This window comes from Vanellus vanellus (genome assembly GCF_965231255.1).
Source record: "Vanellus vanellus genome assembly, chromosome: 14".
NCBI classification, from domain to species: Eukaryota; Metazoa; Chordata; class Aves; order Charadriiformes; family Charadriidae; genus Vanellus; species Vanellus vanellus.
Genome location: NC_138919.1, coordinates 14,401,267 through 14,416,472, shown reverse-complemented (window position 1 = coordinate 14,416,472; position 15,206 = coordinate 14,401,267). Strand labels below are relative to the sequence as shown.

At 66.2% G+C, this 15,206-nt stretch overlaps 1 protein-coding gene across 1 annotated transcript; it reads left to right on the top strand.

Moving 5' to 3' along the window:
* Positions 1–2,436: 2,436 nt before the first annotated feature.
* LLGL1 (LLGL scribble cell polarity complex component 1) lies at positions 2,437–15,162 on the top strand. Its single transcript, XM_082490373.1, has 23 exons — positions 2,437–2,560; positions 5,350–5,447; positions 7,591–7,672; positions 7,754–7,884; positions 8,311–8,469; positions 8,548–8,710; positions 8,797–8,932; positions 9,028–9,082; positions 9,239–9,396; positions 9,478–9,695; positions 9,816–9,883; positions 10,202–10,355; positions 10,769–10,873; positions 11,085–11,377; positions 11,464–11,617; positions 11,696–11,849; positions 11,962–12,245; positions 12,520–12,784; positions 12,894–13,008; positions 13,115–13,209; positions 13,322–13,445; positions 13,551–13,630; positions 13,905–15,162. Exons 1-22 carry the CDS (start codon positions 2,480–2,482, stop codon positions 13,627–13,629), a joined length of 3,171 nt encoding a protein of 1,056 aa, XP_082346499.1. The 5' UTR covers positions 2,437–2,479; the 3' UTR covers position 13,630; positions 13,905–15,162.
* The last annotated feature ends 44 nt before the right edge of the window (positions 15,163–15,206 follow it).

Sequence of the window (15,206 nt, the reverse complement as noted above, 5' to 3'; positions counted from 1 at the left end):
GACTTGGCGATCCAACAAAAGCTCTTGTATCGGTTGTGTGGGCTTGATACATCCATAGGAAGAGAACGAAGGGCTGTTTGCTGTCGGGAAGAGATGAGCTGGCCTAGGGAGGGGCTGTCGGTCTGCCGGCAGCAGGAAGCCCGTGTTGCCACATCTGGCTCCGCACTTGCTGAATTCTCATCCAGCTGTTAGGCGAGAGCTGTGACACCTGGGAGCTGCGATCCTGATCCCGAGGCTTGGTTCATCCTGGATTTTGGGGGGGTCGCTGGGATGCGGGGGCTGCCAACCCACTCTCCAGGGTAAGCCAGCACTGGCACTAGCCAACTTCTGCCAGGGTGAGAGCTCAGGCCTTTGGTTTTCGGTGCTGTTAGCACCTAGCACTCACACCTACATGGTCTGAGCCCCATGGGTGAAAATGGCTGCCATGCTTTGAGGAGGGCTTGGGGGGGCTGGGGTCTGGACCCCCACCAGCGGCAAATAGTCTTTTATCTGCCAAAAGCGTTCCTTTTCCTGGTCGGGAGGAGAACTGTTCAGCTGAGGAGTGTGTCTCTGCTCCTTCCTGCGCCCCTGCCCACACTTACAAGTTCTGGCTGACTTTAGTTTTGTTTTTTAAAGATTCAATTTTTTTTTTTGTTACAAATAAAAATAAAAATAAAACAAAAAAGAAAGTGGCAATATTTTTTTCCGTAAGCTTTTCCTAGGAAAAAGCGTGGTTTGTAACAAAGTTGTACAGTTCTGAAGTTTGAGATACGAGAAGTACTGTGTGAAATGCTGTAAATGGGGCAGAGATTATTTTATGTACAGTCTGACACGGGGGGTATCTTTTAATTCTGGTTGATTCTTAGGAAGAATTTGGTTCTTCGCTGTCAGGGTTTGGAATTTCATGGTTTCATTATTATTATTTTTTTTTTCTTGTATAGATTGCTGCATTAATTGAATAAAAGCAGAAAGCATCACTCCGCCTGCCTGTGTGGTGGTGCCAGCGCCTGGGATGTGTGCCTTGCTTCTCGGCTGGCAGAAACGAGGTTGCAGGGAGAGGGGAACTGCTTCTAAATAAAGGGAGTCTCCAGCTCCCCAGGGGTGGGGTGGTCAAATGCAGTGTCTGTCCCTCCTGTGCTGCCCTAGAAAGCAGGGATGGGGCTCACTGCCCTCCCCCTCCTCCTCTTCTCCATACCTGGGGAGCAAATATGGACGTTGTTCCCCCCCAGCTCCCACTCAGGCTTGCTGCAGGCAGTGCCTGGCCCTCAGATGGCCCCAGCACCCCATGAGGGCTGCACACCAGCACTTCAGCCTCACATGGAGTCCCTCATCCTCCCTGCTCTGCACCTTCCTCCTGCAAGATGGAGATGGTGGCGGATGGGTGCGTGCTGCTAGAGAGGCGGAGGGATGGCTGGATGGGGTCTGCTGGCCTCACGTGGCAGCTGCCTTCTTCCTCTTCCTCCTCTGCAATGAGCTCCTGCCTGTTCTGGTGATGTTCTCTCCATCACCCACCCTCGAGCCCTGGGATGGTGCGTGGGCTCAGACCTCCTTCCCTCCATCCCATTGCTGGGGCGTTGGGGCGATGGCCCCCCTGTTCACCTTCAGCGTGTTTTCCATCCCAAAAAGTCTGCGTCACCTCAATGTGGCATCTTCCCCGAGGCCAAGGCCGGGGTTAGTCAGCAGGGAGGGGAAGACCTGCCCTGCCTGGGGTGACTCACCGAAAACCTGGGTGCAGGGCAGGGTTCTTCCCCCCCTCACCCTGGGCCGAGGCTATGCCTGGCACCATGATGGGAGCAATTGGTCACCAGCTGGGGACAGGGACCGAATAGTAATGGCAGGAGCCAGCAGGGTGCTGAGCACGGCCCCGCTCGGCGTGTCTGCACCATGCGGGGCTGTGCTCAGCACCCTGCCAGCATAGGGCCCAGTGGCTGGGAAGTCGCCATGTCGTTGAGGCATCCAATGGCTGTGGGGCCTACAGGCCAGGATGAAGCCCTGAATCCAGGGCACCCCATGGTCGTGGAGGCCTTGTGACCAGGATGGGCGGCCCCGGAGAGAAAAGGGGCAAAAAAAAAAAAAAAAAAAGAAAGAAAGGGAGGGGGGAGAATTAATAGAAATAAATAAAGCGCCCACAGAGGGCGCCTAAGGTGGAGGACTACAAGTCCCGTCGACCCCGCGGCAGCGCATGCGCAGCGGCGGTGGGAGGGGCTGCGCCGCGCTGTGCGGGCAGTCGTGCGGTGATTGGTGGGGAGGGTTGTCCGTCAGGGCCACGCCCCGCCCCGCCGCGGCGGTGCCTGCCCGGGCTCGGCGCGCGGCGCTCGGCGCTCGGCGCGCGCACCGAGACCCGTACCGGGACCGGGACCTGCACCGGCACCGCCCCCCGGCCGGTACCGGCTCCTCCCGCACCGGGAGCGGCACCGAGACCGCCCTCCCCGGTACCGGCCCCCCCGGGATTGCCGGCCCCGCCCGCCCCGCCCGGTACCGCGCCGCCACCGGCCCCACCATGATGAAGTTTCGGTTCCGGCGGCAGGGCGCTGACCCGCATCGCGACCGCCTCCGGAACGATCTCTTCGCCTTCAGCAAGGTGCGCCCGGGGCGGGGGGCGCGGCGGCGAACCCCCGGGGGGTGGGGGTCGACGACCACCAGGAGCCACCGGGGATGTCGGGCAGGGCCCCGGGAGCGCGGTGCAGGCAGCCCTCCCCCCTTCCCCCCAGTGGTGCAGGCTCCGGTAGCCCCCCGGGCGGGATGCCGCCTCCGGGGAGGGGAGCAGCGCACGGGGCACCGCCCCCCACGGGGGTCGGGGTGCCCCCCCGGGGAGGGGGCGGTCGCGGTGGGGAGCAGCGCACCGGGATGGCCCGGGGAGAGGACAGCCCCGGTGGGGCGGGACGCCCGGGTGTAGGCTGTGGGGGCACCCCGGGGGTGGGTACCGGCAACCCCAGGTGCCGGATGCGCCCCGGGGGGGGACAGGCTGGGGGGGGGGCCGTCCTCCTTCCTGGGGGTGCAGCAGACACCCCCGCCTCGGGGGCAATCCCTCCCGCACCCGGGGGGCACCCTGGGGCAGGCTGTGACCCCCCCCGCACCAGCACGTCAGTCCCCCTTCCCCAGCCCCCCGAGGGTGGGGGCTCCCCTGAGCCCCCTGGTTCCCGCACTGCCCCGTGGTTTCCCTGGGACTCGCTCACCGGCAGTGGTGTTTCGGGGTGCTCCGCGGCCCCCCACCCCGTCTGGCTCTGGAGCATCCCAGGCTGTATGGCCCGTGCCTCGTGGGGCAGCTCAGCCCCAAACACCCCCGGGGGTGGGATATGGGGGGGCTGAACCCCCTTATTGTCAGCAGGAAGAGCTGTGGCAGCGACCCCCAGGGCTGGGGGCTTGGGGTCCCCTGGCACCCCAAAACCGTGTCTCAGGGGAGACCGGGGGCATCAGAGGCCCAGGGATTGTCCCCTCTGCTGGCACTGGGGAGATTTTCTGCTCAGCCCCCTCATGTGGCGTGGGGAGACCCCCGGGCTCATCAAACCATAGGGGAGGGACCCCGCCAGCCCTCGGGTACCGGACCCTTCCCTCGGCGCATCGGCAGGACGGGCTGTGCCAGCGGGTGCCCACCTGGAGCTTGATGCATCCTGTCCCGGGAGCCCCCGCGGTGTTGGGACCATCCTCCTGCCCTGGCCCCAGGAGTGGGAGAACACCGGACACGGCTCCTGGCTGAGCCCAGACCATGTCCGTCTGTCTGTCCGTCTTTTGGCAGCATGCTGGCACCGCCGTCGGGCGTTTGCCGTGGTGGGGACCGTGGCATGCGCCAGAGGGACCCCCTGGCTCACCCCGCAGTGGGGTCGGGCTGGGAGGTATTGGGATGTGCTGCAGTGGGGGGGTCACAGCCGTCACCCACCGCCCCAGCACAGCCCTGTCCCCGCAAACGTACCGCTGCAGGCACAAGGTCTTGCCAGGCCGCAAGGCTCAGTCCACCCAGAGCCCCCCGGTTTTGGGGAGGATGGTCCCATGGCCGGATCCTGCCTGAGCAGGCACTCTGGGGGGTCTGCGCCCTGCGGAGCATCCTGGGGGGCCAGGGAGCTGCCCGCTCCGGTCAGCCCAGTACTTGGGACTGCCGGCTGCCCACCTGCCTCCCATTAACGGTTGTTTTTCCTCCCGAGCTCCAGATCTGCCTGGGATTTGCTGTAATTTGGCCGGGAGCGCGCCTTGGCTGGGCCGGCACAGCCTGCCGGATGCAGCCCCGCTGCCGGGCGGGAGGAAGGGCTGCGAGTCCGGTCCCCCATCTGGGGCTCGGGGTGCAGGGGAGCTGGGAGGACACTTTTAGGGGAGCACAGGGTGGGGGTCTTTGATGGGATCGTTGTATCAGTTCCCGGCCTAAAGCATCACCGGGAAACTGCCGTGCTGCTGCTGTCCCGGATCCCGCCACCATCCTCCCGTGCGGTGTGCATCCCGGGGGGATTCAGGGTGACCCTGCGTGGGGCTGCCACAGGGACCGGGACCAACAGGCATCTGCTGTCTCTCCCCCCAGCCGGTCTGGGACCCCCTGGGTGGGCTGGGAACGTTGGCGTGCTCCTGAAGGTGGCCCTTTGGAGGGGAGCAGGAGGTGGAGGGTGACGGTGGTTGTGCCGGCGGGTGTGAAAAGCCGCCCCGGTGCGCCTCTCGGCCGCCCCAGACAAAGGGAGCGGGTCAGGATCCGGCCAGTCTGGCTCCAGCGCCTCCGTATCATCTGATCGTGCCGTCGCCACTCAGCCAAGCTGCCCCCGGGGCCGCTCCCCCGGGAGCCCCGCGGTCCCCTCGCCGCGGGCTGGGGTGGCGGGTGTCCCCCGCGTCCCCTCGCTGCCAGGCGGGCAGCCCCTCCCCAGCCGGCGAGCCCGGGCATGCCATCACCGGCCGGGACTTCCTTGGGAAGGTGCCCGCGGGCGGCACACGGCTCCGGCGGGGATGTCCCCGGCACTGGCGGGTCCCGCTCACCTGGTTCTGCCGCCCGGCACTGTGAACCCCCCCGGGGACATCGTGGTGGGGGTCCCGCCTGCCTGTGGGGCTGAGCTGGACCCTGCTCACCCCTCCTGCGGCATCTGCACCTCGGGCAGGGGTTTAGGGTGAGGGGGTCCCTTCGCTAAGGTGCTGGCCAAGGGGGCTCGTGCAAGCTCAGCCCTCGGTGTGGCTGTTGGGTTTGGTGCCTCTTGGGGTGTCGGGTGGAAGTTGGGTGAGGAGTGGTGTCCCCCTTCCCCAAGGACCCCCCCCTTGGTGGCAGTGGGGGACAAGGCAGCATCCTCATGCTCCTCCATCATGGGGATGAAGTTCAGGCTGGTGTGGGATGGAGCCACAGGGGTGGGGTGGTCCAGGAGTGGGGTGTCCCAGCTCTGACCTGCCTGCCTGTCCCTGCGGCAGACGGTGGAGCACGGCTTCCCCAGCCAGCCCAGCGCCCTGGCCTACGACCCCGTCCTGCGCGTGATGGCCATCGGCACCAAGGCGGGAGCTGTGAAGCTGTATCCTTTTCCCCCACTGAGGGCAGGAGGTAAGGTTCCCCCCCCACACCCCCACCCTGGCTGCCCCCATCCCGGGGGATGCTGGCAGACACGGCGTGCCGTAGCTGGCCCATCCGGTAGCGCCTCATCCCCCCGCTCTGCCGGCGTCCATCCGTCTGTCCCTCTGTCCAGCTGGGCTGCAGCTGGGCTGGGAAGGGGGGGCTGGAGGAAACCCCCGCCTTGCCCGAAATGTAGGGGGGGAGCAACAGGGCTCCACTGTCCCAGGCAGGGGGGTTCTTCCTGCGGTCACCTCCCTTATCGCGGGGGGCTCCTGGCCGCCTTTGGGGGTGACAATACGGCGGCTGCCGGATCCACCCTGCGAGGGGGCAGCGGGGCCTCCGGCCGGCCCAGCACCAGGGTGGGGGGGCCCGGGGGTTGGGTTGGGGGGGGACGACAACGACGACACGACGACGACGCGGGGGCTCGGCCGGGCTTTGTTGCCGGCGCGGCGTGCAGGGAGACTTCAGAGGGCTGCTGGCGGGCGGCCAGGGCTGGATGCAGCCCGCGCTCGGGGGGCCCCGCGCCGCAGGAATGTGGGGGGCGGTGTGTGCGCAGGGAAAGGAGGGGAGGGGGGGACAGGACAACGGGGGCAGCTGTGCCTGGATCGGGGTTGGGGTCAGGGTTTGGGGTGGGGGCTACCATGCTCCTCCCCGCCCCCCCCCCCGCCCCCGGCCGGCGGCTCGCTGCCTCCCGAGCACAAAGATGGCGTTTTTTTATTTATTTTTTTTTTTTCTCTGCCAGTGCCAGCCCGGCCGCGACGTCGCCGGCCGCTCTGCTTGGCTGCTTCGCCATGGGGTGCTGGCTCCGGCCACCCCTGGATCAAACCCCCCCTGGGGGCCGTGGAGCTGCTGTTGTGGGGGGCTGCGATGCCCTGCGCATCTTCCACGGGGATGTTTTTGGGGTGGTACCCGGCTCGGGGCTGGCAGTGGGGTGGCATGGTCCTGCCCGCGGCACTGCAGCCAGCGGCCATCCGGTCCCGCTCCAGTTGCCCCCCAGAAGATGCTTCTGGAGGTTCAGGGTGCTGGGTGAGGCAGCAGCCAGAGCTGGCCTGACTGGTGCTACTGGTTAGTGGGGGGCACCCATGGGTGCTCCCTGGCCGGGCTGGGTGGATCTGGCTGCAGACAGCCCCGTATTGAGGGGCCGCCACAGCCTGGGGGATCCCCTGGGGCAGCTGGGGGTCCCTGGGCTCGGACCCCCATCACGGTGAGCCAGTGCCACTGGTGTTCCCTGGCCACTGAGCGCTGCCTGCCTTTGGCCAGCAGAACCATTGGGTGGGGAAAGCCCCCAGGAGGAGCAAGGATGGGTGGCATCCCCCATCCATGCAGTGCCCGGACCCCCCTGCGTGCTCCCCCTTGAACACCGCGTTCTCTGGCCTCCCCAAAGCCTCTGCGGCTCTATCCTAGCTCTGCCGGCTCGGCTGTGCCTGGCGCTGCCAGACAGCTCCTGCCTGTCGGTCTGGGCAGAGCTGCTGGGCCAGTTCTCCACGCCAAGGGCATCGGGGGGGGGGCAGCCGGAGGCTAGGACCACAAGGGTTGGTGGACGGAAAACGCCGGCACGCGGTGTGCCAAACCGTAGCGGTGCTGTGCACCGGTGATGCCGGGCTGCGGGAAGCAGCTCGCTGGGTCCAGGGGTGTCGGGGAGGCGCCGGGTCAGGGTGTACCACGCGGTGCTGGAGCTGCCGCACGCATCCTGCCCCGGTTCCTGCTGAGCGGCGTTGCCGGTGGAGGAGCCGGGACCAGTCGGGTGAGTGAGGCTGTGCCGGCGCATGCCGAACCCCACCCTGCCGCTGGTGCCTCTGCACGGCCACGGCCCTGCAGCTGAGGAAGAAGAGGGTGGCAGAGGGCAGGAGCCGGCCTGGCCCTCGCACACCCACCCCGGCCACGTGCCGGCTGCATCCTGACCCGGGGCATCCCGGTTGGAAGTGCTCGGTGGATCCTGGCCGGCTGTGGCGCGGGGTGCTGCCAGGGATGCTCAGCCCTGGCTCTCCCCTAGGGGCGTGGGGCTAAACTGGCTCCTGCTTGCAGAACAGTGACCTGGGGAGAATTTGGGGGGGATCCAGGCATTCTCTACCCTCGTTGCTTCTTTGACGGCCCCCGCCCCCCAGATATGGTGCTCCAGGCGTGGAGCTGACCGGCTTGCACAAGGAGACGGCCACCGTCACCCAGCTGCACTTCCTCCCTGGCCAGGTAGGTGGGTGTCCCTGGGGGGACCCGGAGGCAGCTCTCCTGGCCCCCCACCCACCCCGCTGTGTGTGTCCCCCCACCCAGGGCTGGCTCCTCTCCCTGCTGGATGACAACACGCTGCACCTCTGGGAGGTCTGCCAGAAGGAAGGCTGTTCCCACCTGGAAGAGACCCGCAGCTTCGGCCTCCCGGGACGCCCAGGGTCCGACAGTGCTAAGTACTTGCCTGGGGGAGTCTCCAGCCACCCAACCCCTCCCCCCCCTGCTGTGGGGCTGTGGCTGGGAGCGATACCGCTGCCGGCTGGGAACGGTGCGTGGGAGCAGCCGTCCCTGCTTAGGGCGGGATGGCAGCCAAGGTCCCCTCGGTGGCAGTGGTTTCCCTGCTGGGATGCTCCTCTGATCCCAACTGGGATGCTGCGGGTGGGGGGAAATGCAGCCTTGCGCTTTTCATAGGTGCTGGCAGGGCCTGGGGGTGATTAATGGCTCTAATTGCTGTTATTGCTGAGGCTGTCCCTGCCCCCGTCCTCCTGGGCCAACAGGGATGGGGATGCAGTATTGGGGCAGGGGAGGTTTGGGCTCTCTCCACTGCTCCCCCAGACCCAGCACGGGGCTGACGCAGCCCCCCACCCCGCTCCCCCTTCCAGCTGCTCCCCCGGCATCACGCGGGTGACAGTGGTCTTGCCGACATCCGCCTGCGCGGTGGCCTGCCTGGGCACGGAGGGCGGTGCGGTGTACTTCCTCACCCTGCCCGCCCTGGTGCTGCTGGAGGACAAAACCCTCTTCCCGGATGAGATCCTGCAGAGGTGAGCCCCACCAGCCCTGCGCCCCCTCCCCGCCACTCCTATTCCCCCCTGACCCCACTGTGTCCTTCCCCCACATAGCGTCCCCGATGACTACCGCTGCGGGAAGGCGCTGGGGCCGGTGGAGTCCATCCAGGAGCACCCACACGACAGCAGTCGGCTCCTCATCGGGTACAGCCGGGGGCTGGTGGTCCTCTGGGAGCAGAGCACACGCGTCGTCCAGCATCTCTTCCTGGGGAACCAGGTACCGGGGCTGGCGGGGCTGCAGCCTTGTGTATGTTCTCCCCGTTCCATCCCGTGTGTCGAGCTTCTCGCCGTGTGTCCCCGCAGCAACTTGAGAGCCTGGCCTGGGAGCAGAGCGGGAAGAGCATCGTCAGCTCCCACAGCGATGGCGGGTACATGGTGTGGGCGGTGAGCGGCTCCGGCCAGAGGACCCAGCAGCCCGTCATGTCCACCATCCCCTATGGTACGGGGGGGGTTGGTGGAAATCGCAGGGTTGGAGGCTGATCGCCCCATCCCAGTGCCGGTGCTGCAACCGCGGGGTTGATATTTTTGTTTCAGGTCCGTTCCCTTGCAAAGCCATCAGCAAAATTCTCTGGCGGACCTGCGAGTCGGGGTAGGTCCCCGTGGCACGATGGGGGGTTGCTCTGGCATGCACCCCCCAAGCAGCCGGGCTTGGTTGGTGATGGGCACAGGGAGGGACCTGGGCTGTGGGGAAGATGCTCTGTGGGGTCTGAGGTCTGATGGAGGCTGCTTCATACCCCCCCGCCAGGAATCCCTTCATCATCTTCAACGGGGGGATGCCACGGGCCAGCTATGGTGACCGGCACTGCGTCAGTGTGCTGCAGGGCCAAACCTTGGCCACGCTTGACTTCACCTCCCGTGTCATCGACTTCTTCACCGTGCAAAGCGCTGAGGTGGCCGAGGGAGGTACGTCCCACCAGACCAGCCCTGGGGAGCAGGTGGAGGGGGGGTGTCTCCACTAGTAGCAGCCATCTCCCGCCTCCCCAGGCTTTGAGAACCCCCGTGCGCTTGTGGTGCTGGTGGAGGAAGAGCTGGTGGCCATCGACCTCCAGACGCCGGGCTGGCCCACCATCCCTGCCCCGTACCTGGCGCCACTTCACTCCTCTGCCATCACCTGCTCCTGCCACGTCTCCAACGTGCCTCTCAAGCTCTGGGAGAGAATCATCAGCGTCGGCGAGCAGCAGAGCCCCCGGCTCTCCTCTGCGGTGAGTGATGGGGCTGGCGGGGAGGGGGATCCCTGAGCCCCCCCAGGACAGGCTGGCGGAGAGGTGACACTTGCTCCTGCTCCCCACGGGTGGGCTCGATCCCTTCCTCTGTCCCTCCAGGCTTGGCCCATCGACGGGGGGAAGAACCTGGCCCAGGAGCCCACGCAGAGGGGGCTTCTCCTCACTGGGTGAGTGGCCTGGGCGGGAGCGGGGCAGGGCTGGGAAACCCAAAATGTGCCAGAGGTGGTGGTGGGACACACATCCTCAGCCCCTTCCTGGGGTCAGGGAGTGTATGGGGTGGTGGCGGGAGGGCCAGCCACTCTTTTGGGTGGGCTGCCCCCTTCTCGTTCAGCTTGATGGCCAGGCAGGAGTGTGTCACCCGCTGCATTGTCATCCCCCTGCTTCTGGCACAGTGGCTGCCAGCACACAGGCGGCTCTTGTTAGCCGGGCAGATGTCAGGGTCCCGTGCTAACAGGGCTTCCCCATGTGTGTCCCCCCTCCGCCAGGCACGAGGACGGTACGGTGCGGTTCTGGGATGCCTCGGGGGTCTCCCTGAAGCCCCTCTACAAGCTGGGCACTGCCAGCATCTTCCAGACGGACTGCGAGCACAACGACAGCCTCAACCAGGCGGGCGAGGAGGAGTGGCCGCCTTTCCGCAAGGTGAGGTCCCCAGGGTGGGGGGGACGCTGCTGCGGACCCCAACACCCCCTTCTCTCCGCCAGCAGTGGGTGGTCAAGCCCAGAGGCAGGCACGGAGGATGCACCCGCCGGAGCCGTCACGGCTGCTCCCTGGGGACGTGTCCCCCGGCTCGGGGCACAGCTGCTGTGTGACGCCCCGTGGGGACACAAGGGACCCTTGTTCCGCGTGCCCCGTCTCGCGGGTCTGCCCCAGCGCAGGGGGGGCCGGGGGACACGTGGGGACAGACCTTTCCCGGGCGTGATGCCCGGAGCAGCCCGTGTGCCGCAGCCGGTACCCGCCAGCTGGTGGGGGGACGTGGGGGTGGCACCAGGGGGCTGCTCTGCAGCTGTATGAAGGTGCCCACCCCCTGCTGTTCCCCCCCCCCCCCCCCGCAGGTGGGCTGCTTTGATCCCTACAGTGATGATCCACGCCTGGGCGTGCAGAAGATCGCTCTCTGCAAGTACACGGCCAAGATGGTGGTGGCCGGCACGGCGGGGCAGGTAGGGCAGTAGGGGACAGAGTGGGGGCTCCCGGGCAGCTCTCAGCTCCCTCCTCAAGGAGACATGGCACGGAGGGGCTTCAAACCCTGCAGCCCCCCATGCCTGTCCATAAAGGGCTCCGACCTGCAGGATTTTACCCCCGGCGTGCAGCAGGGTGGCTGTCCCGGGCAGCTGGTACGCATGCCCCACCGCCTGTGCTTGTACCCTGCAGGTGCTGGTGATGGAGCTGAGCGACGAGAAGTCGGAGCACGCGGTCAGCGTGGCCACGGTGGACCTGCTGCAGGACCGTGAGGGCTTCACCTGGAAGGGCCACGACCGGCTGGCCCCCAGGAACGGGCCCCTGCCCTTCGCCCCCGGCTTCCAGCCCAGCGTGCTGGTGCAATGCGTGCCCCCCGCCGCCGTCACCGCTGTCACCCTCCACTCCGAATGGAACCTCGTGGCCTTTGGCACCAGCCACGGCTTCGGACTCTTCGACTATTACCGGCGCAATCCTGTGCTGGCCAGGTACGGAGGAAATCTCAGTGCTGGGGACATCCTTGCCAGAGCGATGTGGCGAGGGTCCGGGCACTGAGCAGCATCGGTGCCCGCAGGTGTACGCTGCACCCCAATGACTCGCTGGCCATGGAGGGGCCCCTCTCTCGTGTGAAATCCCTCAAGAAGTCCCTGCGACAGTCCTTCCGCCGCATCCGCAAGAGCCGGGTGTCAGGCAAGAAGAGGCTCAACACCAGCAGCCCCTCCAGCAAGGTGGGCAGGGAGCGGGGCCGCCACGGCTGCTCCTCATCCTCACCGGGCAGGGACTGACCCCCGTGTCCCCCTCCCCAGGTGCAGGAGGCCAACGCGCAGCTGGCCGAGCAGGCGGGACCCCCCGAGGTGGAGATGACGCCCGTGCAGCGGCGGATCGAGCCCCGCTCGGCTGACGACTCGCTCTCAGGGGTGGTGCGGTGCCTCTACTTCGCTGACACATTTCTCCGAGACGGTGAGACCCACCTCCCACCCCCACTCCCCCTTCCCGGGAGAAGCCCCCGAGCTGGCTGTGGCTGGTGCCATGCTGTGGGGAGGGGGCGCTCACACTGCTCTCATCCCCGCAGCTGCCCACCACGGCCCCACGATGTGGGCAGGGACCAACTCTGGCTCAGTGTTCGCCTACGCACTGGAGGTGCCATCGCAGGAGAAGTTTTCGGAGCGGGCAGTGGAGGCGGTGCTGGGGAAGGAGATCCAGCTGATGCACCGGGCACCAGTGGTGGCCATTGCGGTGCTGGATGGGCGAGGGAACCCCCTGCCTGAGCCCTACGAGGTCTCGCGAGACCTGGCCAAGGCTCCCGACATGCAGGGCAGCCACTCCATGCTCATCTCCTCTGAGGAGCAGTTCAAGGTGAGCTTAGTGTCCTGCTGCAGCAGGGGTGGGACCCACCACGCACAACATGCCCCATGCCCTCTCTGGGTGTCCCCATCACCCTGGGCGCAGGGATGGAGCTGGAGATGAGTAGCCAGGGGCACTCCTATGCCTGTCCCTGGGGTGGTGGCTCCGAGGGGAAGGCGCTGCCCTTTGTCAAGGGCTTCCATGGTGGGAGGCTGTTCGAGTGCCCCCCAAAACCCCACAGGTTCCTATTCCCCCTTGGCACTTGGCTCCTCTTGTCCCCCACCAGGTCTTCACACTGCCCAAAGTGAGCGCCAAGACCAAGTTCAAGCTGACAGCACATGAGGGCTGCCGCGTACGGAAGGTGGCCCTGGTGAGCCTGGCCAGCGCCAGCTCCGAGGAGCGGCTGGAGAACTGCCTGGCCTGTCTCACCAACCTGGGTGACATCCACATCTTCACCGTGCCTGGCTTGCGGCCCCAGGTCCACTACGGCTGCATCCGTAAGGAGGACATCAGTGGCATTGCCTCCTGCGTCTTCACCAAGCACGGCCAGGGTGAGGGCACCAGCCCTGTGCTGGGGTGATGTCCCTTGTAGATGGGACATCGCTTCTGGCTGGAGATCCACAGGGGTCCCTGAGGCTCTTTATTGCCCCCTCCCCTTAGGTTTCTACCTAATTTCACCGTCCGAGTTTGAGCGCTTCTCGCTGAGTGCCAGGAACGTGACGGAGCCACTGTGCCGGTTGGAGGTCGCCCGGCTCCAGGACACCTCCTGCCTCAGGTGAGATGTGCCCCAGAGACATGGAGCCTTTGCTACGGCAGCACCCCTGTACCCCCGCCCCGTGGTGCCGGCTCCGGCAGTAACTTCTCCTCATGTTTCCTTCCAGCAACAGCTTGACAGCGACACCGAAGCTGCCACAGGCAAACGGCACCCACGTCCCCTGCAGCCCCAAGGGCCGATGCTCCCCCAGTGACAGTGACCGTGAGTGATCACCCTGTCCCCACCACTTGCACCACATCCCCATGGGCCCTGTTCTGGGCTGGCCCTGGTGTTGTGGCTGGCCCAAAGCCTTCCTGTCCCTGTGGCTCCCCAGGGTCCCCCGAGGAGCACCCGGCCACCTTCTCTCCTGGCCCCATCGATTCCCCCAACAGCAGCACGGAGAACCCGCTGGACACCACCGGGGATATCACCGTGGAGGAAGTGAAGGATTTCCTGGCGTGAGTACAGGGGGGAACGGTGTAAGCAGTGCCCACAGCCCCTGCCACCGGCACCGAGGGGCCATGGCGGTGCCCCCGGCTGTCTCTCATCCCGCTCTGCCCCAGGTCCTCGGAGGAAGTGGAGAGGAACCTGAGGAACGCCAGCGAGGACGAGGCCCGGCCCACGGGAATCCTCATCAAGTGAGGTGCGTGATGGGCTGGTGGACCCCAGGGTGGGTGCAGGGACAGGTGGCCCTGCACTGCAGTGGGGACATGGCTCTGGCTGCAAGCCCTGGGGTGCCGTGGGGTTTGGAGCTGGGACCCCAATGCAGTGCCCCGGCACCCCATCCATCACGGGACGATGGGACTGTGGTCCCTGGAGCTTGTGGAGGGGTGGGGAGCAGGGGGGGCAGTGTCGTGTCGTGTGTCCCCCCAACCCTCCCCCCCAGGTCCTCTTCTCAGGGGCTGCATCACCCACAGGCATCTCCAGCCTCTCTGGCCCCATCTCAGTGCTCGGATTCCCGGGATGCGCAACTCGACTGGACCCCCCCGCGCCCCCTCCCCGCGTAACGTAGACTCGCCTCTTCTCTAACATCCGCGCCGGCCGCCGGTGCGCTCCGACTCCGGCACGCTCCCCCCACGCCTCCCTGCCCGGCCGCCGGCCCCAGTCCGCCCCCCCGCCCCCCCCCGCGCTGGCCCTGAGCTGGGGGCTGCGGTGCACAAACTCTTCCCGGGGAAGATAATTTTTTTTATACACAGTCGAGTGTCACTGTCCCCTGCTCCAGAGCCCCCTTCCCGGGGGATGCTGCTGCTTCCCTGGCTCCACGGGGAGGGCTGGGGCTTGTGGACCCCCCCTCATCCCCCCCAGTTTTGGTCCCTCTGGGAGGTGGGGGGCTGGGAGCCCCTGGGCACGGCCCCCCCCCCCCGTATCCTGGTCTGTGTTTACATGCCCGGCTCCCTGCAGTTTACAGCCCCGTCCCCTGTCTGCCGAGAGGCTCTGGCTGCCATGTGGGGACTGTCCCCTTTCTGGGGGAGCCTGTGTCCCAACCTCCCCCCCCCTCCCCCGGCTCCCAGGTGGGCATCAGAGGGCTTGAGCAGCCCAGAGAGGGGGCACAGGGTGGAGGGGGTCACAGGTGGCCTTTTTCTCTTAGTGGCTTCTCTAAGGGCTATTCTCCAGGTTGGGCTCTGTGCCTGCTGCTCCTTTCTGACACTAATTCCTGCCACGGGTGGGTTTGGGATGGGATTGCGCTGCGGGGACACAGTGGCTCCTGGCTGTGGGAGGGCGGATGGGGCATGGGGCTGCCCCATCCCGGTGGGGTGGGTCTCATTGTGCCAAATCCCCCCCCTCCCCAGCTCTGCCTCATCCTCATAGGGGGCTGCGGTGACATTGGCTCTGTCCCTGTGTGGCTCTGGGGCTCAGCCTGGTACCTGTCCCTCTCCTTTTGGGGATCCGGGGCCGTTTTGGACGCTTCCCTCCCCCCCCCCCCGGGCTCTCTTGCGGTACGTGTGTGGCTGGGGCGGGGGTCTGGGCAAGGCAGCGCTGCCCTGGGCTCCGCTGCTGCCTGTCGGGGCCGGGGCCGTAGTGTCCCTGGTAGAACCCCCCTCCCCCCCACCTCCCCCTCATCCTTTTTTTTTTTTTTTTTTTTTTTTTTTTTTGGTAAGATGAATTTAGCATTGTTTAGTTATTAAAAATACTGGTTTTTAATATTGAAAATAAAGCATTTAATATCAACTGCCCAGGCTGCAGGTGTTTGGGGAGCCAGGTGGGTGCCAGGGTTCCCC

Bases quoted from the DNA above. Each gene is read 5' to 3' on its own strand.
- LLGL1 (XM_082490373.1), top strand. From the start codon at position 2,480: ATGATGAAGTTTCGGTTCCGGCGGCAGGGCGCTGACCCGCATCGCGAC. The intron at 9,884-10,201 runs GTGAGTGGCCTG...CCCCTCCGCCAG, and splicing joins AGGGGGCTTCTCCTCACTGG to GCACGAGGACGGTACGGTGC. The intron at 13,210-13,321 runs GTGAGTGATCAC...GTGGCTCCCCAG, and splicing joins CTCCCCCAGTGACAGTGACC to GGTCCCCCGAGGAGCACCCG.